The 24,182-nt window shown below is 41.9% G+C and overlaps 1 protein-coding gene across 1 annotated transcript in view; it reads left to right on the top strand.

The window, feature by feature from the left end:
• Positions 1 to 22,771, top strand: part of WWTR1 (WW domain containing transcription regulator 1) — a 54,507-nt gene extending 31,736 nt beyond the window's left edge. The window contains exons 3-6 of the mRNA XM_068406790.1: positions 10,410 to 10,609; positions 17,159 to 17,292; positions 17,833 to 17,945; positions 19,022 to 22,771. Coding sequence (XP_068262891.1) covers positions 10,410 to 10,609; positions 17,159 to 17,292; positions 17,833 to 17,945; positions 19,022 to 19,206 — 632 coding nt within the window. The 3' untranslated portion in view covers positions 19,207 to 22,771. The remainder of the gene's footprint in view (positions 1 to 10,409; positions 10,610 to 17,158; positions 17,293 to 17,832; positions 17,946 to 19,021) is intronic.
• Positions 22,772 to 24,182: the final 1,411 nt, after the last annotated feature.

Raw genomic sequence — 24,182 nt, 5'->3', positions numbered from 1 at the left:
TGTGATTTAGGGGACAGTAGCACATCATATCATCAGAGTGGATATCTGAAGAAGAAACCTGAGTAAAATCCGAAAGGTTTAGGGTGTGCTGCAGCGTGTCGTACCAACAATTGCTCTGCGTGTGTTATCCAAGCCACAGCTGCGTTCGGGTCAGTCTGTTTATAGCAGTTCTGAAATGGCCAAGAGGTAAGAATAGGACAGTGGGGTTTTTTGTTCATACCAACTCCTCAGCGTGTGTTGACATCTGTTACTTTCTCTCTAATTAAAAAACACGGGGGATACCATGAATCAGGACTGTGCACAGCAAGCCTTTTCCTCCGGTTTGTCAGTGAAAGCGAATCAAAGCAAATCCTGTACTGAAATACTTGTATACTGAATTTTAGAGGAGGGTCTTTCTTAAGATGGAAAGGGTTAGAAATAAAAGCATGCGCCTAATTAAGAGTGTGTTCTTGAAGGGACTTCAGGTGCCCAACAGTGGCATTTCCACAGACTTCAAAATCTGTCACATCAGATACAGACTGTATTTCCCTCTTCACATTGATAGATGAGGTCCCACTTTTTGGTAGGTATTTTTACAGTGCTTGGCATCGTGGCTCAGATCTGTGATTGAATTTCCTAAACATTAGCCCACTAGAAGTAGTATGTAAAAATTTCCACAGTGTCCATATTTATTTGATCGAGAAAATATTTTGTGAACACGTTTTGGTGAACTTTTTGTCATTCTGGTGGCTTTCGGAAGGCGTGCTGTGACACTTTGGGAGCAAGCAAATCTGTTTGCACAGCTGAGCAGCACTTCCAGCACCATAGTACTAAATTCAGCATCACAGCCCCTGATTTTCCAGTCCACCTGTTTGAACACACCAAGTGTGACACTTTTACTTAAAAATATATTTTAAAATATTTAATCTAGAAACTCTATGTGTGCATATATGTACATATATATACACACACACAGAAATTACAAGATTGCAAGTCTGAACAGAATACAGTAGCCTCTGAATACTTCATGGGACAGTAAAATACATGTGAGTGCAGTTCCCAGTACTCAAGTAGAATGTCTCTATTTTGAAATTAGCCAGAAGGGAAGGGCCTTTTTGCTCTTTTGTGATGCTAACAGTGTTACTGCTAAACCTGCTGCTTTCTCGGGTCTGCTCAGACATTGAAGTGAGCAATTTGTTGGTCTGGCAGTCAGACCTCTGAGCCAGAAGTGATTGTGCCAACATCTTGCAGACATCAGAGGAGAAATGGAAACTGGATACCGAGTTAAGCCACTCTTCTGGCCATAATTTTGTAGCTTTTTAGCAAATGGAGTCTATGCATCTGTCTTTTGCCTTAGCGTTTTTTGGTACTGTAGGAATTAAAAGAAGTTTTTCTTTTGAAGATGTGCCACTTAAAAGAAAAGGATTTAAGTATTCCAGGTCTGCATACTGGTCTGCACTTCCAATTACTAACACATGTGTTTTCCTTGCTGTGCTTCTTACGAAGAGATGGAAAATATGGTCTGTTCTGTACAGCGTGTTGCTTTGGGGTATAAACTCCTTTCAGCAATATTTGCTTGGAAGCGTACAAAGGCACTTGTAAACGTTCTGTCAAGAGCACAGAGTGTGACTGAGTGATACCAAATCATAGTATGCCTGTGCGTGAGACATAGAGAAACACACAGTGAAAGCTGATGGAAATTAGTAGACGTACCTTAAAAAATCTGCTGTATTTTTCTGCCTTTTTTCTTACTGTGGTTTTGTGTTGTCTATTTATGAGCTACACATACTGGTTTTCTTATAACTTCAGCAGTGTTGGTTTTCTCACAGTTGAAGCATCGCTTTTTAAATGTTATATAACGGGCATCTGAAGGTATTTCTTCCTTTGATGCATCTAGTTAAATTTATAGAACACTAATAGATGCTAGTCAGGTTTCTATGCTCATTTACACACCACCACTAAATTCAGTGCAGTTTGATGAATAAAAAGGGAAATTTGTCCCAGAGATTGGAAGCATATTGTTGCAGGTTAGCAGATGTTCAGACTTGTTCAGTCTGCTTTTTCTAAATATTTTACCTTTGTTGTTCTTCTAAGGCAGTTTGTAGATGGATATACTAAGGAAAGGACAACATTAACAGGAATCTTCTAACTATACATTTTGTTGTTGGAGTGCAGCAGGGAAAATGATCAGCCTCTGACTGAAGACAACCAGAAACACTGTATTTCTTGCGTCTTCATAAGTACTTCATAAATCCCATTTACTTTGGTGCTGAATCTGCACACGTATTCGTTTTCTGCCCATTCTGAAGCATAGTCTTTTTCAGCTGATTGATGAAGTATCATCTGTTGCCAGTCAACTCCATTATTGTGGTAGAATCAAAGACTGTGTATGGAAGAAGGGGTATTTGTACACCCTTATTTTAGGCATCTAACATAGGTCCCTGAATTAGGAGACCAAGCTCCATGGACTTCCTGCGAGTGCAAGGAAGGAGAGAGCAGCTGCAGTGCACCTGAGCTAATGGTCAGACTACTGCCTGACTTAAATGACCAAATTGTTCTCTGGAAGTGCCTAAGCCCAAGCTAGCGAAGCTGTTCTGCCTTAATGGCAGTCACTGGTGCAAGAAGATTGTGGAGGATGGTTTTAGGCTGTGTGTAGCAAGATTTAGGGGGGAAAATTAGATCCTTATAAAAGTTTCTTTTGCAAGAATTTTTAATTAAATGCTGCTTGGTTTGTAGTCTCTCTCTAGTCTACATTATGCAACACTCAAACCCATTGTTAATTTCATCCTGCTTCCTTCAGACTGTTTTAAAGAGATTTCTTTTGTGATTGTACTCTTCATCCAATTGGTGAGCACAATCTGGTCTTCATTTAAATGTTTTTCAACTTATTTTGACATAAAATAATGAACAGTCTGATAATAATTGTTTTCTGTATAAATTAGCTTGAATTTATATGCGCAAATTCCTTAAAAAGGTCATACGAAAAGAACAGACACTATCTGCAAAAACCCTCAGAGGACCTTCTGGGCAAAGTGGCACACATCATGGTACGGTCGGTTGCAGAATTCAGCCCTTACAGCAGATACCAGCTGCAGACTGCAAGGCACGGTTACTGCAGGTCCTGCGTGAGTGACTAAGCTGTGTGTTAAGTAATGCCCAGAGTTTGGTGGTTTGAGAGTTTTGGGCACTCTGCCGCTCTGTAAAATGCCTTTGAGTTTATTTGGGCATGGATAGGGGCTTTCTACTTATCTAACTAGAAACTGTGGTTAAAATGTGTGGTTGGTCTAACGAAGCTCACCAAAGTCTGGCCAGGCTGATGTCCCTGATGCTCCCTAGTGCCTGGCTGCCGCTGTCGTCTGTGCCTCTTCACGATGGACTGTCCAGCATCAGCAATAACAGAAACACACACCTGGTTTTGCCACTTTTCATTTTCCACTTCTGGTACACAAGAGAACTTGTGTGACTCGTGAGACTTTGCACAGAGATGGGATTGATGGGCGGGAAGGCTTTGAAAAGCTACAGTCGTACATGAGCTGGCTCTCAGGGACATGTCAGTTGTACACGAGCTGACTCCTGCTCAAAGCAGAGTCAGCTGTGAGACCAGACCAGGTGCTCAGGGCTTTGTGCAATCACACCTGGAAACCTTGTGGCAGACTGGAGGGTCCTGGTGCAGTTGTCATGCTTTCATCAGGTAGGAGGCTGGCACCATAAAGAAAACGGGTGTTGTATTATCAATGCTATGTCGTGGAGTTTCAGAATGTGTAGTACACACTTAAGAGTAGAGAACAGTTTCTAGCAGAGGTGGTACACGTGCTTTTGGTTGTACTTGATACCTGCACTTTCACCCGATCAGATCATATGTAAGTATAGCGTGTAGGGAAAATAAAACAACGTGGCACGTCCGTGGTAGAAGCTGGTAATATTTATCTCCCTTTTGTAGATCAAGCGGTTCAGGCATGAAACAGTGGAAAGCCCAATGTTAATGTGTTTAGGGTCAGTGTGTGCATTGATCCTGAGAGTTCAACCATATTAACTTACTGTGTCAGACTCCAGATGAAGAACTATTTGACTTTAATTTTTTTTTTCCTCTGAAGGAAAGAAAGCCTGTACCTAAGAAGCTTACTCTGCCAAGATCCACCACCAGGCATGGCCCAAGTGACATAAGCAGGATAGTTTTAACCGTTAAATAGCCTGGTTCTCTGAGGTGAAAGACGTTGTGTATTACACAATAGAATTTAATGTGGAGAGCTTCTTACACTGACAGCTGTTTGTGTTACAGAAATTCATCTATGAACTAAAAAGTTTAGCTTTCAGCTGTATCGCTAACAGTGATTTGGTGTGGGTACAACTGGGGGTTATGGCACTTGGCCTCTGCTTTCATTGTTTTTAGTCAGTCAGGAAATCCAACCAATAAAACAATGCAGTAATCCTGTCTAAGAGCAATAAACACATGAACCGAAGTTTCCATATCCTGCCATGATAACAGAGGTGTAGCTACTATTGTTTGAGGATGATGAAATACAGTTTTGGTTACCGCGTCAAAGGGAGCCTCTGGAGATAAGAGCACAGAAACTCCCCAAGTGCTTGAAAACAGGTGGTGTGTATTTTGGTGATAACTGACATCCATGGAATGGTCTAGATTTTGCAAGGCTTGGCTTGCATTGGCTAGGAGTTTGGCTACAAATATGTAACATCGAGAGGAACTGTTTTTCCCTCAGTGTGGCCCATACCCTCACACCACCTGCGCAGTGGAAAGGCTTCCTGTTCCAGGTCACTTGTCATTACTGGATATCCTGACAGAAGCGGACACAGTTCAGTTGTGGTCTGTGTGAATAATTTTGGCACCTGCTTCTGGTTAATGAAATAATACTTACAGGAGTGCCGAAAGCATTGTAGAGGACTTGATTCTGTGGGAATGAGAGTTTTATGACACAGCTCTGGAAAAGAAAAGGGGGTTTTTGTTACTTGCAATTAAAACCTCGGAGAAGTAATTTATCAGGCAGATTTCAAATGAGTAATTTATTTGTGTTTTAGGGACAGTGGCTAATAGTTCCAGAGACTAATAGGAATTAACTTCAGTATCGGGTAAGTTAAATCCAGATATCCCAAAGGTCACACACCCTTAAACCAGCGACTATCTAGTAAATCTGAAATGTTAAAGGTTGATGTGTTCAAGAGATGTTGGTATTGTTTCAAAATCTGGTAATTTTTAATTTTAACACAAAGAAGTTCCTGTTGGTGTAAGCATTTCCCTTCAAGGTTAGTAAGCCAAACATTTGCCAGTGCAAGAGGGGAGTGACATTTTTATAGTTTCAAAGTGAATGAAATACAAAAGCTGAAGATTGCATTAAACGAAAGTAAAAATAATTTCATAAATATTTTAAATAATAATGGTCATTAGCATTAAAGCTGTCTCTCCAGTCAGACAGACCCACTGTTATTTGTTGTTACTGATTTACCGTTAAAAGTGCTTACAGAGTAAATCTGTAATCTTTTAAATAACTTCCTGCCAAACCATAGAATCACAGACTGGTTTGGGTTGGAAGGGACCTTAAAGCCCATCCAGTTCCACCCCCCTGCCACGGGCAGGGACACCTTCCACCAGACCAGGTTGCTCCCAGCCCCATCCAACCTGGCCTTGAACACTGCCAGGGAGGGGGCAGCCACAGCTTCTCTGGGCAACCTGGGCCAGGGTCTCACCACCCTCACAGCAAAGAATTTCTACCTAATATCTAATCTAAATCTCCCCTCTTGCAGTTTAAAACCGTTACTGCTCGCCCTATCACTCCATGCCCTTGTATGCTGCACCTGCAGGTTGGTTGTTTGGGTTTCTTTAAGCTTGAATCATTGAAGACAGGAAAGATCAGTTAAATGTGAATATCACAGAATTTAACAGTTGAAACTGTTGAGAAATTTCAGTACAGCTATTTTCAGCCCAGAGATCTGAATAAAGGAGTCTCTGTGCACTGGGATAGTACAACTTTTTGCTTTAATACTTTACAGATTTTTGGAACGAAATGCACCAGAACTGAAAAGCAGCATTTTTTGCTGACCTTGTTGGAAGGCTAATGCTGTTTCTGGGAAATAAGTGAAACAAGCAGTCCTTTGTTGGCAGAAGCAGAGAGAGAAAAGGAGGGGAGCCTAGTCTTTTTTTCTTCACACTGTCGTGACTAAGTAAAACTGTAATGTGGCTGGGTTCATTGGTTTTTTTTTAACCTCTATAGACATTTGGTTTTCATCAGACTGTGTTGCGTGACACCTGACGCTGGCCAGTTCATTTGAGTTAGGCTCTGGGCTGCCTATAAACAGAGTAGAGAAAAAGATCCACAGTTGCATCCAGACACTTCTGACACTAAAATAAAAGAAGTTGGTGCAATCCATTCATCGCATATGTCAGAAACAATTTACACTTGCGTGTTTTGACATCTGCAACTCACAGAGTCTCTTGCCCACGAAATAATCCTTGCTTAGTATATATCCAGCAAAGTCAACAACAGAAGGGTCTCCCACGACGTCAGAAAACCTAATTCACTAGAATATCAGTATTAATTTAAATTAATAATTTAAATTAATAAATTTAAATTAAATTAATTTAAATAAAGAGGCTCAGGTGACCTCTGGGTGCCTCTGGAGAAGCCTCGTTGGATGGCACATGGGCATCTCTGTGCTGTGCTCTCAGAACACCAGGCTCTGAAGGCGTCACACGGTTTAGATGTGCCTGCGCTTTCCGCAAGGTCCAGGAGGATTTATTAGTGTGGGCTTTGCACCACCTGCAGGTAATAAAGCTGCCCCTGGACCCGGACTGGCCCTGCGGGTAGCACAGGACTTGTCCGCACCTGCTCCACGCAGCTGGTATTGATCGGTGTAAGTAATAGAACTAATCTGCACTCTGAACAAACCGTGGAGTTAATACTCTGAAAATTCACTGTATTTCACTCCTGGCTTATCTGGGGGATCTCAATGCTGGATGCTTTTCTTAGCACCATAAACAGGAAGATCTTTTCATCTCGGGTAAATCAGGAGCCCGTACAGTGTCTTTGGGTTGCTTAGTATCAGAAATACTGAACTTGCTTGTGCAAGGGCAGACTTTTTCACGAAAATGACTGGGATCTTTACGTCGCTGAGTCTGTGTGCGGAGCACCGTCCAGCACAGCTGCAGCCGCTGTCCTCTTCCCCGGGCAGTGGCTCTTCCAACGTTCTTCTTGTACTCTGCCTCCTCCGGAGTCTGCTCTGCACCCCTCTCCTGTCCTGGAAAACGTGGTGCTTCGTGTGATGCCCCGCTCGCAGGCAAGCACACACGTGGGCGTGTTCACACACAGCCTGAAGCCCAAGAATTTCTGTGTGAGCTGCTGGTGTACAAAAGCCCTACAACGTAACACGCTCATAACAATTTCGGTGCCTTTCAGGGGAACCAATGCAAAAGAGTACTTGCAAATCTGCCATGATTTAATTACTCTTCAGCTAGTTCCCAGAGTCAGCTGGTTTATTACTGTACATGTAGCATTTTGACCCTTAGGATGTATTTTTAGAGCAGCTGAATGCAGCAGTTGTTGTGGGAAGCGCTGCAGAATGCCTCAGTTTTTTGTTTCGTTTTGTTTTCTGTAATAGATATAAAAAAAGAATCACCTAAGTGTCTTGTGTTTTATACTGGTTTTATTTCCAGTTAATTTTTTTTTTGAGCTAGGTTAGATTAACTTAATGTGAATTATATGTGTGCATGCACGTGTGATTTGACTTCACAGAAATAGACCGCTTATCTCCTAAATTTGCTTCTGGGACATTATCGTGATTGCATTCAAGAATAATTCAAGTGAAATTATGCTGTTATGCAGTTGGTGGGATCAAAACCTTGGCCTTAGCATCTGTGTATTTGTAAACTGGTTTTGAATGATATTAAAATAGATTTTATCACCATATCAATTTAATGCTCCATTTTAAGTTAGACTTTGTGATAAACACACTCTATCCAGATGCCTTGACAAAACTGTCTGTACTTGTTTGAAAGCACAGATACGTGACTCCTCCATACTTAAGGTTTCTGAGGCTGTCCAGTTTGGGCTGCTGTGAAAGTAGGTGTCTGGGATTCAACCTGAACAGACAGTGACCTGAATCCCATTTCTCCTTGAGGCAGCGTATGCTGGAGAAAAATATGGTGTCAGTGGGTTCCAGTGACCTTCAGTACCTTTGTCTCTGTGACCCAAATCAATAGTTCTTCAAAAGCCACTCCAATTAGTAGTAGTTCTGAAGAAATCGATTTTTGTGCGGACCTGTGTCCAGAGATTTAGATCTACAAACCTCTGAGGAGAAAGGCCCTGACTGAAAGAGGAGCAGAGCCAACTACTGCAGGCGGTGGGACTGCCTGAGGATGGCTCCTACCGACTCCTTTGCCTTCTGTGCATCTCCTGCACTGAAACGTGTAAAACTTGGCCGTAGCTGTAGCTTTATCAAACCCGGATGATGTAAATAACTTCTTCTGGAAGTAGAATGGATTTTTGTCGTTTCTTAGAAATATGGTCACATACTTAGGGCATACCTGACTTGTAGGAGATGCAGTGTAATTTTTAGTTCACTATGTGGCCACAAAAATGCTTTTGCCAGCTCAGTAAAGGGGAGGCGTGTGGGCAGGAGCAGGCAGCTGGGTGTGGAAGAGCGCTCTGGTTTCGTGTGGAAGCGTGATGTCATCTGTGTGGATGCAGCTGTTTGTGGGCCACATGTAACCTGAATCTGTGAGAAGGGTATGGCACTGCAGGGCTGCTTGTAACTTGGGGTATTTCTTGAGCTGGGTTTGCCACTGCAGCTAAAATATCAATGAGCTGCACTCTCAGAAGGTTCCGTAGTCTTTACGTGCTGGACCTGCGTGATGCTGGATCACCCAGAAGGAAAAATTCGATTCACATCTAATGTGAGCACATGTAAATACTTCTGTCAAACGAAGCAGGGCGAGGTTTACGCTGGCCTAGTGCCTGCGTGCCTGCCTTACTCCAGCTGCAGAAAGACAAGGCAGTACCTGATTTAGCAGAAAGCTGGCTAGCATAAAGTCAACCCTTCAAAAAAGTTTTTAACTTGGAACTGTCAGAGTGAGTCTAGTTCAGCATTTTGCCTTGTGCGGGTGTCGTGTATTTGATTCAGGCTGTAAAATCATCAGCCCGTTTCTTTCAAGGCACGCTTGGAACAGTGCTTGCTGTACTGTGTCCTTCAAGGTCAGATGTGTACACGGCGTAGACGTGTTCAGGTCTGAGAAGCACAGAACTGAGCTGAGATTTCAGTTCTCAAATGCTAAGAGCAGTGAGTGAAAGATGAAAAGGAAGATACAAATCTTAGTCCTTTGGACAGAAAAATACCGTGTCTCTTCTAGAGAGAATTTTAGTATCTGGGATGTTCCTCTTAAAAGATAAGAGCTTTGCTAATTATGCTACTGCGCCATTAGTGAAAGAGTCCTTGCAAAAATGTCAATTAATTTTAAAGCAGTACCTGGCTACCACTTGTAATCCAGACTGGCTTTAGGTACTGTATGAGTGTTACTGGAAATGTGAAGGTGGCGGGGGCAGAAGGAACTGTTCACCCCGCAGTTCGCGGAAGGTGTGAGGTTGCACTGCTGGGAGCTGGTGGGGTTACTCAGAAATGAGAAGGAGGTACCAGCAGAGGCTGTGCGGCTTCCCCTCTCTGTCTCATTTTCCTACTGGTTTTTTCCAAGCCCATTACTGAGACGGAAGCATTTCTGGAGGGAAGGGGTGGTTCTGTTCCCATGGCCAAGTGGTACCTGCTGTCAAAGGTGCCAGACGATTGCTTTAGCTTTGTGTCACGATTACCAGAGTGACTGTGGAGCTACACAAAGGCTTGCCATTTATTTCATAACAGTTCTCTGATGCGCATCCAGCAGAGAATTCTGCTCTGATTTGTAGTTTCTGAATTTGACCAGAAAAAATTATGTTGATTGAAGTAACGTTAACAGTCTAAGCAACATGAACTGCCTGAGCAGCGGCCTTCTCTCTGCAGGTGAAAGGGTTTAGCTGGTTTACAGGGGTATAAATCAGGTTTGCTTACAAAAGGTCCTGTTTCTCGCATGTGATCTATGGAGTTATTCCCCAGACGAACCGTTTGAATATCCTACCAAAGGTGAGGAATTAACGAGTCATTTCTAACTTTGCTACGTATCATTAGGTAAATATTTGAACGTACCAGGAAGAATATAAATACTTGCTGGCTGTATTATAAGTATTCTTGTTTTATACACATATGAAATATTAAAAATCATTTATTAAGCAGTTACTAGTACCAGATCTTGCCAGATGGAGTAGTTATCTCAGTCATTTGAAATACAGTAATTCTAATAACTCTACACTGCAAATGAGCAACATGTGTCCTAGGCCTTCTGTTAGTGGGAAGTACGATTCTACTTAACGAGCCACGCTTCATTTTCTTTCCCACAGTCCTGAATCACCAGCACCACATAACGCCCAGCACGGCCCTGTCGCAGCAGAGTCGTCCCCCGCAGACCCCGCAGCCAGGGCTCTTGAACTTGCCCAGTGCACTGACCACGCAGCAACAGCAGCAGCAGAAGTTGAGGCTCCAGAGAATCCAGATGGAGAGGGAGCGAATTAGGATGCGTCAGGAGGAGTTACTGCGACAGGTAACGCCAAGGATACTCTCTTGTTTTGTTCAAGAGCCTTTAGTTCAATGCATCCAAATTTTGACCAGGTACAATTAGTAGCTCTGTTACTTTACGTCAAGATTAACCATTGTTTTAGGTAAGGGTAACCAAGAAGCTAATATAAATACAGCATTTCATTTTTTTCTCTAAACTGTCATTGAACAGAGCACAAAATGGCCATCTGTCAGGAGTTACAGACGTGATGACTTTCTCTCCAGCTATAATAGTAGTGTAAGGACCAAACTCTGTTCTGTGACTGTTTATAAATATAGAGCGACTATCACTGATTAATTCTCAGTTTAACTTGGTTTGCATAGTAGACCATGTTCGTGCTTCGCTGAAGATAAAGGCAGAACATACGGAGTTGTTCTTGACTCTGATCCCAGCTATATCACTTGCACCCTTTGCCTGTGAATTACCATAAAATCACGTTCACGTCTTACATGAATACCTCTGATTTGCAGGCTTTCCAGAGATGGTTCTTTGTGGATGTTTTCTTTATTGTTCTATTTCTTTGGTTTCAGCTCTGTATAATGACTCATATTGTACAAAATAGACACATAACTTCCTTTACACTGCCTTAAGGAAATAAATAGTTTTAGCAATTGTGTTTCTTCTGCTACAGGCAACTCCACTGGTGGTGATGTGTTTTGCATGGCGTATTAATCAGCTTCCTTAGGGAAAATAAATAACCTGTTTCTCTCAGGAACAGAGTGAAAGAAGTACATTTTATCAAGAGTAACACCATTATTGGTGGCCTTGTAAATGCTGCAGTTACAGTTCTAAGTACCTTTAAAAACGGTAACTTTCACAAAATCACAGAATCCAAACTGGTTGAGGTTGGCAGGGTCCTCTGGAGGTGGTCTGGTCTAACGCCCCTCTTCAAGCAGGGTCACCCAGAGCTGGTTGCCCAGGACCATGTCCAGATGGCTTCTGAATACCTCCAAGGATGGAGACTCCACCACCTCCCTGGGCAACCTGTGCCAGTGCTTGGTCACCCTCACAGTGAAAAAGTGTTCCCTGATGTTCAGAGGGAACCTCCTGGGTGTCAGTTTGTGCCCATGGCCTCTGGTCCTGTCACTGGGCACCACTGGAAAGAGCCTGGCTCCTTCCTCTTTGCGCCCTCCCTGCAGGTACTGACATACATTGATGAGATCCCTGAGCCTTCTCCTCTGCAGCCTGAGCAGTCCCAGCTCTCTCAGCCTTTCCTCATAGAAAAAGCAGTGGGTCCACATTTTCCCTGGCCTTCTGTTGTCACCTGGGTGCTTACAGAAGCCCTTCTTGTTGTCTTTGACTCCCCTGGCCAGATTCAATTCCAGCTGGGCTTTAGCTTGCCTAACCTCATCCCTGCATGCTTGGACAATGTCTCTGTGTTCTTCCCAGGTTACCCATCCTTACTTCCATCCACTGTGGAAACAATAATTTTGTGGAATTATTATTTCATGCCTTCAGTGTTTTTGCCTTTTGGGATTGTACCATAATTCATGGTTGTTTTAGGGTAACATTTGTTTATACTGTACTTAGAAATACAGTATGACACTTCTTTGCAGCAGGTAGAAGCATGTTTGTTACTGGGGTAATGACGCCAACTGGCTGAACTTTCTGATTAGAGAATCATAAGTTCCTATAATGTTTTGAAATGTTAGTGACTTGTGTAAAATGCAAAAAGAAGCCTACGAAAAATTCTCACACGTAGATAGATGCCTTCTGAGGAGGAGCAGCAGAGTGTATGTTGTAGATTGACTGGCTGCAAGTATGTGAGGAGTGATGCACTTCTTCCAAGGCTGGAGAAGAATGAGAGAACACACATCAGTGATGAAAACAGACTGGAGCATCTCAGTGGCCTCTGGAAGAGTCTGTGGGTAGCAAAGAAAGGGACACATACACCGTTAAAACCTTTAGGTCTGAAGTAGAGATCTGGATGATGACGGCAGATGTACCAGGAGGGAGATGTGCTCACAAAGGATTTGTCAGCTTTTAGAGGCAGCAGCCATGAAAACAGCCAGCTTTTTGGGTTTCTCCCTGCAGCCTTTGAATGTTGGTTTTGCTAAATAAGTTGGGTTTGGGGTTTTTTTTTTTAGACATACTATCTTAGTAAAATTAATGGAAGAAAAGGTCTTTAATGTTTTTAATGACTGAGAATTTGAGTTGCTCTTTTTCCATGCTTTTATTTCAGAACAAGTCATTTTTAATTGCATTTTACTAAAACATCACTTTTCAGAAAGCAATAATGGACATTATTACAATCACTCACAAAATTAAAGATTATTAGAATTGTATTGAAAGTGCTTTTTTTTCCTTCATATACAGAAAATACAGTTTGATGTGGGTTTTTATACTAATATAGACTCTTAACAAGAATATGATTGTACTTTTCTTCTCATGTGCAAACGATATGTAAGTCAAATTTCTCTCCAGTTACCCCAGTGGAACCTTAGTAACTTCATCTTGTGCAGACGGAAAGACCAAACGTGGGATGAATGTACATTACTACCATATAGTAGGCTTTTGTAAAAGAGAGAGTGGTAACAAAATGAAGATGGATGTCTGACAAGTAGAATCACAAAAGCATTAGTGAGAATATTTATAAGAACACTTTACAACAATATCTTTGCTTCATTTATATTTTTTACTCTTTTACCTCCTTCCTCTAAATATATGTATAAAAACTTAAAAAATATAATCGCTTAACAAAAGTAATTAACAAAAACTCATTAATGCATTTTGAAACTGTACAGCACCATCTAGCTGCATTTGGAAAAAAAAAACGTTAAAATTATGTGTTTTTATAGCTCCTTTTATGGCAACACTTGCCTGTCTTTGCATGTGATTATTCCCATTGTCTTTGGTGAATATATGTACATGCTCAAAGGTAAGCAAGTGCTGAGTGCTCTTGCTGAACAGGGGTGAAAGGCAGGGAAGATTCCACTAAAGTTTCTGAATTTTTTTTACCTGCTTCTGTCAGGGCTGAATTTGACTTTAATGGTTCAGCCGTCAGTCTGGGAACTGTATGGACACCAGCATCTTGTGCCATGTTCAGTCTCCATTATGCTTAATATTTGGGAGTTACATTGCGGTACATTACCTGTGCGTGCAGAACTGTGTTCGGGGTGGTGGCTTTGACCTGAGCAGTGCTCTCAAGTCTTGTGCATGCCTGCTCCGTTACTATGAAGAGCTCAGAACATAGTAGAGATGGGTGTGGGAAGAGAGCGGGGATATCTGGTATGAACTTAGTCATAATTGTCATCGTGCTAATAACGTGTTTAGCTATTTTTACTCTCTTTGGCTCTGTTCTTGCTTCAGGACAAGAGCAAATTAAGCTTCAAAACAGTTGTGCCGTTAGCACAAGGGCTGGTTTCCCTGCTCTGCTGACTGTGTTTTACTTTGAAACTAATACACACACAACACGCAGCAGCTGTGCCGTGCTTAATCAAACCTCCAAATTACTGTGCCCAGTACCACCCTGCACCTACGGCGTTTGTTTGAGCTCCACGTTATGTAAAGCAGGACGGTATCACTGTGCTTTACTGAAGTTTCAGAACTCTTGTAGCTCTTGGGGAACAACATATTTCCCACCCAAGGAAAGCAGGATGCAGAATCCATCCTTCCTAACAGAACTTTGTGAACTTCCTCCCGGTAACCTGAGCGCTCCTGGACCCTGGCAGCTGAGAGGAATGTGACACGTCCCTCTGGAGCCGTCAGTGTTCAAGTACAGTTACTCCTGCCCTGACCCTTCACTGCTGCTTTTGCTTTCCTGGTGTAACCTACTTAAGGGAAAAATGCTGAGTAAGTGCGCACACTGCCGCTAGCAACTGCGAGGAGGTGCGGAGAGCTGGAGGAATTCTGCTGGTGGGTCACGAGCCGCCTTTCAGCCGGGCAGCAGCTGCCGGCTCCCCGCAGCCCTTCCCGCTGCAGCTGCTCGGCGGAGCAGCACGCCCGCCCGGAGGAATCCGCGGCTCTGGAAGCTCTCTGCGCAGGGAATGTTTCCTTCTTTGTCCTCCGTGTAGCTGGTAGAGCCTCTAGAACTGCAGGCTGAGTACAGGCAGGAAGGGCAGCGTTTCAGAAAACCAGCATGACGGCTTCTGTTTAAGTGTTTCCTTACTCAGTTTTGTCGTTGTGGAAGGAGTTAGTTTTCTTTGTTACTGATTTGATTTTGTCAGCTTGCCAAAGGAAAAGAGAGAGTCTGCTTGCTGCTCAAGAGCTTCTTGGAAATGGAAGTAGTTAGAGGCGATGTCAGTAAGAGATCTCTGGAAGGGTCCTACAGGGAAGATGTATCAGCGCTTCTTGGTGTGCTCTAGTGCCATCTTGCACCTCGTTTGGAAGGGTACAAACAGTCACAAAACCACAACACTTCTCAGAGGTTCCTTTCTGATCCCCCGACCCTGTTCCTTAAATATGTGCACAGAAAGGTACAGGGGCTCGAGAGGCTGTAGAAGGAGCAGAGGGATGCAGAGGAAGATTTACCACTTCTTTGTCCTCGCAGAGTAGAACCTTACTGACATGCTACGGCCTGAACAGAAAAATGCCCTGCTGTGCTCTTCCTGCTGCCCAGACTGGCCCGTGGTCTGATTTATTGGTGGCACAGGCAGTATCTGGATGTCTCCCTTTCCACCCTAAGCGCGAGGACAGGCAGAAAAGGACTTGCAGTGTAAAATTGCAGTGTAAACTCACTGTAAAAATGCCCTTGCTCGTCTCCCCCGGCTGGAAGTGGCTGTTTGGCAGCTGATCGTGGAGCTCAGTTCAGTTCTGCCAAGGAGGGTTCCAGGAAACGTGACAGTGAATTTCTACATTTGTCTGGCATACAACTGAAAAGGGATTTACATCAGAATTGTGTTCAGAGGCAGTGAACAACTCAACTCACTGAAATGCTTAGAAGCTTTTAAAGGTTTTTGCAAATCACCACCGATGAAGCTTTTTGACGTGCCTTGGTGATGTCAGAGTACTGTGGGGCTTTTTAATTTATTTTGGTTTGTTGTTAATTTTGAAAATCCCCTTTGGGGTGTTCTGAGAGAGGCAAATACTTGGGTCTTGAACAGGATGTTCTCAGTTACTTTAGTTTTAGTGATAGCATTTGATTCTTAGAAATGACAGCAACCAGAATGATAACAACATGTATTTTCCATGGTGGCAAACCAGAGGAGAGGCTTTCCCCGCCCTATTCTGATCTTGTCTTTATTAGTGCAGAACAATGTCCAGTGGGATGTGAAAATGCACTGCCCAAGTGTCAAAAACATGAACTTTATTGCTGGATTGGACTTGTAACAAAAAAAAATCCTAGCTAAGTGTATTCTGCCTCATTTCATCTGTCTTCCTTTCTCTTTCTTTATTTCTGTCTTTCTGGCTGTCTTTCTGGTATTAGCCTTGCTTCTGTTGCTGCAGTTGCTATTCTTATATTTTAAAAAAGACTTTCAGTATCTCCAGGCAGACAGTTAAAAAAGCCGGTCTGCCCATTTTCTGAGGTTTGTACAGTTTCACAGACTAGCTGATTTAATTATAAATAGAAACATCACCATTAGAATTGTCCCTTGGCAAATGTAACAACATGCATAAGCTGTCATAGATAAGCTATTAAGCATCTTCAGGCTATTTATTGTTAACACTTACTAAATAATTACACCATCTAATGCAAATTATTATTTATCAGTGAATATATTGAGAATTTGATTATAAAGGGAACATTGCATTAACGGGCACCAATATATGTTAATTCCCAATGAATAATTGTTACATTATTAATGAAGAGACTAGACTGGTCCTCCTCAATGAAGAGATCAATTGAAAACCTAGTAAAACATCATATTCTAGCCTCAAAAACGTGTTAATCTTTTCTGTACTTGAGAGAATGAATGACTGGTTCAGTGGAGAAAAGTTTTCTGCTAGGATTTAAATGAAATATTTCCTTTGCTTATTTCATAAAAAAATAATAATAAGGTTGACTAAGTAAAGAACAGATACAGTTTTATTATTTTAAGGTCTTAGGATGTTTGTTGGGAACATCCCAGTGGAGCCAACCTTTGCGTAGGCCTCTGTACCACTAGATGTCATGGTGGTTTCACAGAGATAACACTAGAAGGATTTGTCTTTCAGGAAGAGTTCTGAAAGAAACTTCCTCTGGCTCTCATTGCTCGTTTGTCACCCTAAAGACAGTGTGCAAGATAGAGGTCATTAGGCAGATGCTTATTATTTGGCAGAGGGTTCATTCTAAAGATCATTGGGTCAAAGTCTTAGTTGCAGTGGTTTTCTTCCAACATGTCAAGTACTTTATGGTGAGCTGTGGGGCTGGCTTCCCACTGGGGTGGTAGCTGAGGGGGGGTTCTGCAGTGCTTTAGGCCAGCACAGGGGGTACAAAAGACACTGTCTGTCTGCATTATGACTGTCTTCACACCAGTGTAAACAGTCACCAGTTACGTTGTTTGGAATTACTTTCCTAAATAAGATGTGTATATATTACGTGGTCGCTTGTTACACGACTGCAGTCCTCCGGAGCTGTTGGAATAACCCTTCCCTTACATTTATTTGTCTTTTCAGGAAGCTGCTCTGTGCAGACAACTTCCCATGGACCCAGAGAGCATGGCCCCGGTTCAGACAGCTGTGAATACACCTGCCATGACACCAGACATGAGGCCTATTACAAGTAACGGATCCGATCCTTTCTTGAACAGGCAAGTTCTGTCGTCTTCATTACGCAGTTAGTTCTGTTGCCTTCTCTACACTTTTAAAGCTGTCTCTCTAAAGTAGTTCCCTACATCATCTTCTTTTGTACTTGCTGTGAAGGGGGGTACAGCCGAGTGGCTGACCTGAAATCTTTCAGTCTGTACTTCACAAAGGAATCTTAGAAAAATCAAACAAATGGTAAGAGGTAGTTTTAGTTGTACTGTAGGTATAGAAGACTCTAGGTAGAACAGGTACGTTAGCTAAATATAAATAAACTCTTTTTTTTTTTTAGGCTATCAGAACTGTTTTTGTCTAGAGGGTTGTATGTATATGTGTGTATTTCAAAATCTAAGAGTGGCCTCACTTCAGCTGCTTTATATTTGGGCTGGTGTAACACGACCACGTTAGCGCCCAACAGTTGAGCATGAGGCTTAATGACTCAGTATTCAACATCTACCCTACTGTGCTATCTTTTTTCAAACACCATGATCCGGGACTATGTCTAACAGAACATCTTTACTGAGCCGTTTTCGTGTTTCAATTTATAGCGGTCCATACCATTCCAGGGAACAGAGTACAGACAGTGGCTTGGGGTTAGGATGCTACAGTATACCAACGACGCCAGAAGATTTCCTCAGCAACGTAGATGAAATGGATACAGGTAGAATATTCTGATTTAGCTTAAAGTATAATAATATTAATAACTTTGTGTTATAATCAGCAATGTTTTGTAATTGCATAACTGAACAATAATCTCTTGCTTTCCTATGCAAGAGAACAGACTGAGACTGGAGGGGAAAACGCCTAAAAGGTACTTAGTGCCTAGAAGGTTCTCAGCTTTAATGTAGGTCCAGATTCTACCCTTTTACCTTAGACTGATATTAAACAAAATAAGTAAAAGTTGTAAAAGGTGAGCCTTGATTTGTGTTTTCATACCATAGTCCAAGGTAGGAGGAGTAAAAATCTGGTCTGGGGTTATATTCTTGGTACAAATGACTGCGTTTTCTTACTCTGGGAAATCAGTCTCATTTTAAGTCTCTTACAATGGCAAAGTTGGATTTGCATTCAAATGGAATATATTTAGCTAGTTTAGATTTTGGTATGTATTTATTTTTATATTAGTGCTCTCATGGTGTTTAGAATACTGAAATAAATTACTAGGAAATCAACAAGTTTTTTTCCAGACAGTGAAATTCTCAGCACTTCCTCACGTAAACTTCCTTTTGAAGTCATCAGAAGTTGTAGATGATGCAAAGAGTGAAAGGTTTCTCTGTTAAAGATTTTCATGCTTGTTATATCACTTTTTTTCGTAAATTAATAATATAATATTGCAGAGCTAAATTGCTGTAAAACACTTCTTTCAGTTATGCCCCACGGACAGCATTCCCCCTTGTGCAGAGGGCAGGTTTACATACCACTCAATCGCATTGCTCCCTGCAGACTAGTGAGCTTTGAACTATCGTGCTTCCCAAGTGGAGGGTCAGAGGCTGATTACTTTGAACACTGCTGGAAAGGGGCTTTTGTGCTTTTGAGAGCAAAGCAAGGGTATGAAATTAACTCTTCAGAGAATATGCATTCTGCAAGCAAATGTGGTTTTGAGGTAACGTTTGTAGAGGATACGAATGCTCACAAGTGCTTATGGGAAAGGGGGAGTCTAATTTTTATATCAATTGTGTTGTTTTAAATTACCCACAGGAAAAGTTTGGTATTTCAAAAGTTCTTCTTTACTTTTCCTAGGAGAAACCATAGCACAGCCAACAATGAACATAAATCCACAACAAACACGTTTCCCTGATTTCCTCGACTGTCTTCCAGGAACAAATGTTGATCTTGGGACTCTAGAGTCAGAAGACTTGATCCCTATTCTCAACGATGTGGAGTCAGTACTCAACAAAAATGAGCCCTTCCTTACCTGGCTGTGATCACTCAGTGCTGATTGGGCCTACAATGCAATTCAACATTTCTTTATCCTCTTGAGGTAGAGGTAGAATATCTGAAAATCCTCAAGAGATACACCTTCCTGTCTTAATGACTTTTGTTACATCATTTTTATGGTCATTTTTAATCTCTGCCTGGATTTGATTAACACTAATTTAAATATAAAGTACACATATATATATAAATACATATATGCATATATATTTCTTCCTCTTTAAAAAAAAACAAACTACTTTACACATCTGTATACTTCTTTGCCTTTTCAGACCAGGCAGGAATGTTTCACTTTAAAGGCCAGAAAGTGGGTGGTGGTTGTGCATGTCCCTCACTGGTCTCCTAGGTATTGGTTAACATCACAAACCCTTCATGAATCCCAAAAGGTAACTACTAGGTCACCTGGTTCAAAAACATGCACAGCATCAGGCCATGAGAGCAGTTTTATGTTTATGACAATACTATCAAAAGCTTTTTTAATCACCTTACTTAAGCTTCAAAAATCTTTTTTTCATTCTTAGTAACTAACTGTGCTGTATGGAGTACAGATGAAATCTGATCCATACCAGCCATAGTAATGCTAGTTACATATTTGTAAAGGCACAAATAATACTATTGCAGTTTCTTTTTTCAGTGTATTACTGTATAGTTTTCAGGAAATAAGCACTTCCGATCTGAAAGTACCAGAATCGTTTAGCAACATTTTTACACTACAATATTGTTGCAAAATAAACCAGACTGGTACTGACTGGTGCCTTTTAAAAACAAAGCAATGTATTATAAACAAGCATTTTTTACAAGATCTTAGATTTTGATGTTTATTATATGAAGCACTACAATTTTGTAACTTAACACATGAACAATCAATCTTTTATATATATAAGATCTGTGGCAAAAATCTTAAATGCAAAAACATGCCTTTAAAATCGGGTCTGAAACGTGTGGCACAACTTGTTAATGTCATATGTAGCGGGAAAAAACTTGCTCATACTGTTTTCAGTAATGGTTTTAACTGACAATGTCAAAATGCATGTAGTTGTATACATGAAAAATATGGTAACTTTATCAGGGCAATGCTGAAGCAGTATTGCAACTTGTCTGGTAAAGTTGCTTAGTTCTTAAGTCTTTCACTTATTGTAATTGGTGTACAGGACACAGGACGTGTTCTGGGTATTTCTGCCTATTGTATATCCTACAGATACTTCTTTATCAGAGGTTTGGGACTGAGAAGGCATCAAGGACATTAAGCTTGCAGTTCCCCTGAAATGCAAATGAAGTCCTAAAATTCTTAAATATTTTGAAATTATATTATTTATAATTTTGAATTTAAGCTTTTTATATTGAAAAATGTCTTTTTTATGAAAGGCATTAAAACTTTTCTCTAAGCTTAATCCAGGCTATGTACAGAGAGGAAGAGATGTAGCACCCAGTGTAAATGTGTGTTTGCCGGGTCTGATAACACCTAACAAGATCTTACCGATGAGCCAGAACATTGATCGCTAAAGACTTTTTTCCTTCTGGTTGGGTGAAGGTAGGTGAAAAGGTCAGAGATGAAGTGATGGGAATATGGAGTAGGTTTGGAAGGCAAATGGTTACCTAACAGATGTAGATCCCTGCCGGGAAGGGTGGCTGCAGATAGGGATACCCAGAAACAAATTACCAGTAAAAAATGTAACAGAAGAACTTGATGCAATAAACTACCTTGTCGATGATGAACTGCTGGGTGTACATGATATCAGAAGATGGAAAATAAAAAGCACACACACCAAAATTTTGAAAAAAGATATGGAAAGTAAAGACCTGCAGTCATTAAGTTTTATTACAGAGGGAAAAGTAGCTCTTTTTATGTTGTTTTCTTGTTTTTTGGTTTTTTTTAATAGAAAATGGGATGTGACAGCAGAGTTGTGTCTGCACAGAATTTAATTACTGAATGGGCATTGTGTTTCTTTTATTCTTTTGAAGGGGTTATTTGGTGGGTTTTTTTAATCATTTTTGCTAGTGCTAACTGTTGAGATAGCAGAAATTTCTTTTCAACAAACGGGACCGAGGAGGGCTGACCAATATTACTGTAATTATGATTAATCTGTCTCTTTTAAGGTTTTCTTCAGGTTGTCAGCCTAGATAAAAACCAGATGGTCCTAAGGCTTTGTTCTTTAGTGACATGACCGGTGTTGGTAAAATAACCAGAGATTTTTTTGGCATCTGGTTGCGATGCCAACTTGTAAGGCTGTCTCGTCAGCACAGCGTGACTGGCCTCACAAACTGAAAGCCATTGGTGCTAGAGCGATGCACAGTCGCTGCAGAGCTGAGCTCTACTGTGGTTCGGTTGAGATCGCCCATCATTAGACTAGGTTTAGAAAATGCAGTTTGTTCATTTGCTCGTAGGTCTGTACTATTGTAAATCCAAGTTTTGTCATAATAAAAGATACTCCAAGCAGGTCAGGTTCTCAGCTGGTGTGAATTAGCTAACCTGTGCTGGCTGCGCTGGTTTTCATCAACCGAAGGCCATACTTCCTACCGTGAGAACTGATGCAGTTTTCTCCTAAAGTCACATAAGATCTTTATCAGAATTGTGAAGCTACAAACTCGATTCCTCTTTCATGGGTGTTCCAGGTGGTTAAATGTCTTGGTTGAAAGACCTTAAAGAGGTAAAAAAAATCAGAAACCATGTTTCCATATGACTTCCATAATAAACCAGCTGCAGATTTGGAACAGGAGGGTGCTACATGAAACAATACTGCCAGTGTAAAACAACTGCCAAAATCTTAGGTCACATCTTTACTCAGTGATGAACCAAATCACAGTTAAAAGTGATGCTTTACACCATAAGCTTTTAATTTTTGTAATGGAGAGGATGTATCAGATGAAGTGCAGCAACAACAAAACATGTTTTTTAAAGTTCTCTTTTTTTAAAAGTTTCTGGCTTTAAACAGGCTCATGGCAGAACTTTTAAGTACTCAAAGCACGTGTAATTCTTATGAAGCTAAGTTTATTGCTGACATTATTTCACTGTACTATTTCAGGTTTTGAACATTTACTTTACTAAATGTACACTGTCTGCGTGTAGTACAAATACAGTAAATGTGCCAGCTGGACAGTTTCGCTGTTGACCATCACTGAGGGCGGCATACGTAAGTCTTGGTGATAGAGAAGTAATGAGACGTTGATAATTACACTTTGTATTCTGGTAATACTGTTAGAATGTAACTTGGGGAGGGATTGGGTTTGACTTTTTGACAACAAATGTTGTTTGGGGGAAGGGAAGGATTTATATGTCTATTTTAAATACAGAAAAATATGGGTGTTCAAATAAAGTTGTTTCCTAATACACTACATCCATGTATATGCTAGTACTTTTAACTTTTTTATTTACTTTTTTCATTTTGTTATATGACATGTGTGAGCATTTGTTTTTGAGTACCTTGCAACAGATTGTATGTATCAAAAGCAGTCAGATCAAACTGTTGTATCCAGAGTTTGATTCTGGTTTTTTTTTGTTTCTTTGATCTTGTACACAAAAAACAAATATAAATGAACTTAAAGATTTTGGATGCATATTGGTTTATTAAATTGTTTCTTCTTTTTCTTTGGGGGATTTTAGTATGTGCTTCCCAGGGAACTGTATAACACTGCTTGGAATAAAGGTACAGACACTATTCTGTGCAAAAGGCATACATTTTGAATTAAATGATTAGCACTTAGCAAATTAAGTGGGTTATTTTACCATTATGTTTCAGTTTATTAGTAGTTGTTATGGCCGTTAGTGGTGGTTACAGTTTTACTCGTAATGCTTACAACATGCTCCCCAGTGCCACCATTACTTCTTTTAGAGGCTCCTTGTAATTCATAATTCACTATTTTGATTTGTTTAATACCATTATGTCTAAGCAGAAGAGTTAGCACCGAGTCCGTTTGCTGTTAAGTTCTGTTTTGGGGACTTAAATAGTGCGTTGTTTTCAGTCTGATCTCTTACTCAAGAAGCTTCTTAAATTCTGCATTAAGAAAATACCCATCTTCTTTCCTAGGAGCAAGCCAGGAAACCTAAACGTCCTGGGCGTGTGTTTGAATGTATGGTCTTTACTGTCATGGTACGGGACATGGGGGGGTTTAAGATCCAGTGCAACTTGAATTCTTCCTTGACTCATTCCCTTACATAATTTATTCTAGTTCATTGTTAGAGTGCTGCTTCTTGTATTTCTCCGCCAGGTGACGGCTGGGAGCACGTGCAATATTCCAGAAAAATGAAGACCTTGTGCCGGGGGGGGGTTCCGTTTGGTTTGTTTTCTCCTGAAAACGAGCTTTCGTGTGAGCTGTGGCTGACAGAGTCGGGAGCGGGGGCGGGAAGCCCCGAGGGCGGGAAGCCCGGAGGGTGTGAGGGCCCCGCGCGCGCCCAGCGCGCTCTGCCCGCGCGCGCCGCAGCCTGGCGGGTCCCGCCGCCGCCTCACGCGGCCACGCTCGCGGCACTTCCCGCCTCGGCCCGCGGCGGGAACGGGGCCGCGCGTCCTCCGCCCGGGGCCGCGCGGGGGCTGCGGCTCCAGCCCTCAGGAGCGGCGCGGCGCGGCGGGAGGAGCGAGGCCGACGGCAGGTAGGACGGGGCGGGCGAGGGAGGCGGTGGCGGGGCCGGGCCGAGGGCGCGGGTGCGGCTCCGCGTGCGGGAGCCCCCCCTGCCTGGGGCGGCGGCCTCGGCGGCCGCGTGAATGTTGTGGTTTGGATCCGCCGGCGGGAGCGGTTCGTGTTTCAGCAAAGGGCCCCGCAGCAGGCCGGCAGTGGCAGGTGGGGGATAATGGCGATGCTCCGCGGGTGAGGGTGTCTGTGAGAAAGTCCCGTTGCATTGGCAGAGCTGTTGTGACTTCAGTTAGTGTATCCTGCCCCAGGGAAACAGCGATTTGGCAAGAAAAAACTTCAGAGGTATTTTATCTGCGTTTTTATTCATGTCCATCACTGTGACACCAGCGTCCGCCCTCTG

This window comes from Nyctibius grandis, chromosome 8 (genome assembly GCF_013368605.1).
Source record: "Nyctibius grandis isolate bNycGra1 chromosome 8, bNycGra1.pri, whole genome shotgun sequence".
Lineage (NCBI taxonomy): Eukaryota > Metazoa > Chordata > Aves > Nyctibiiformes > Nyctibiidae > Nyctibius > Nyctibius grandis.
The sequence above is the reverse complement of the archived record's forward strand: the minus strand, read 5'-3'. Positions and strand labels throughout refer to the sequence as shown.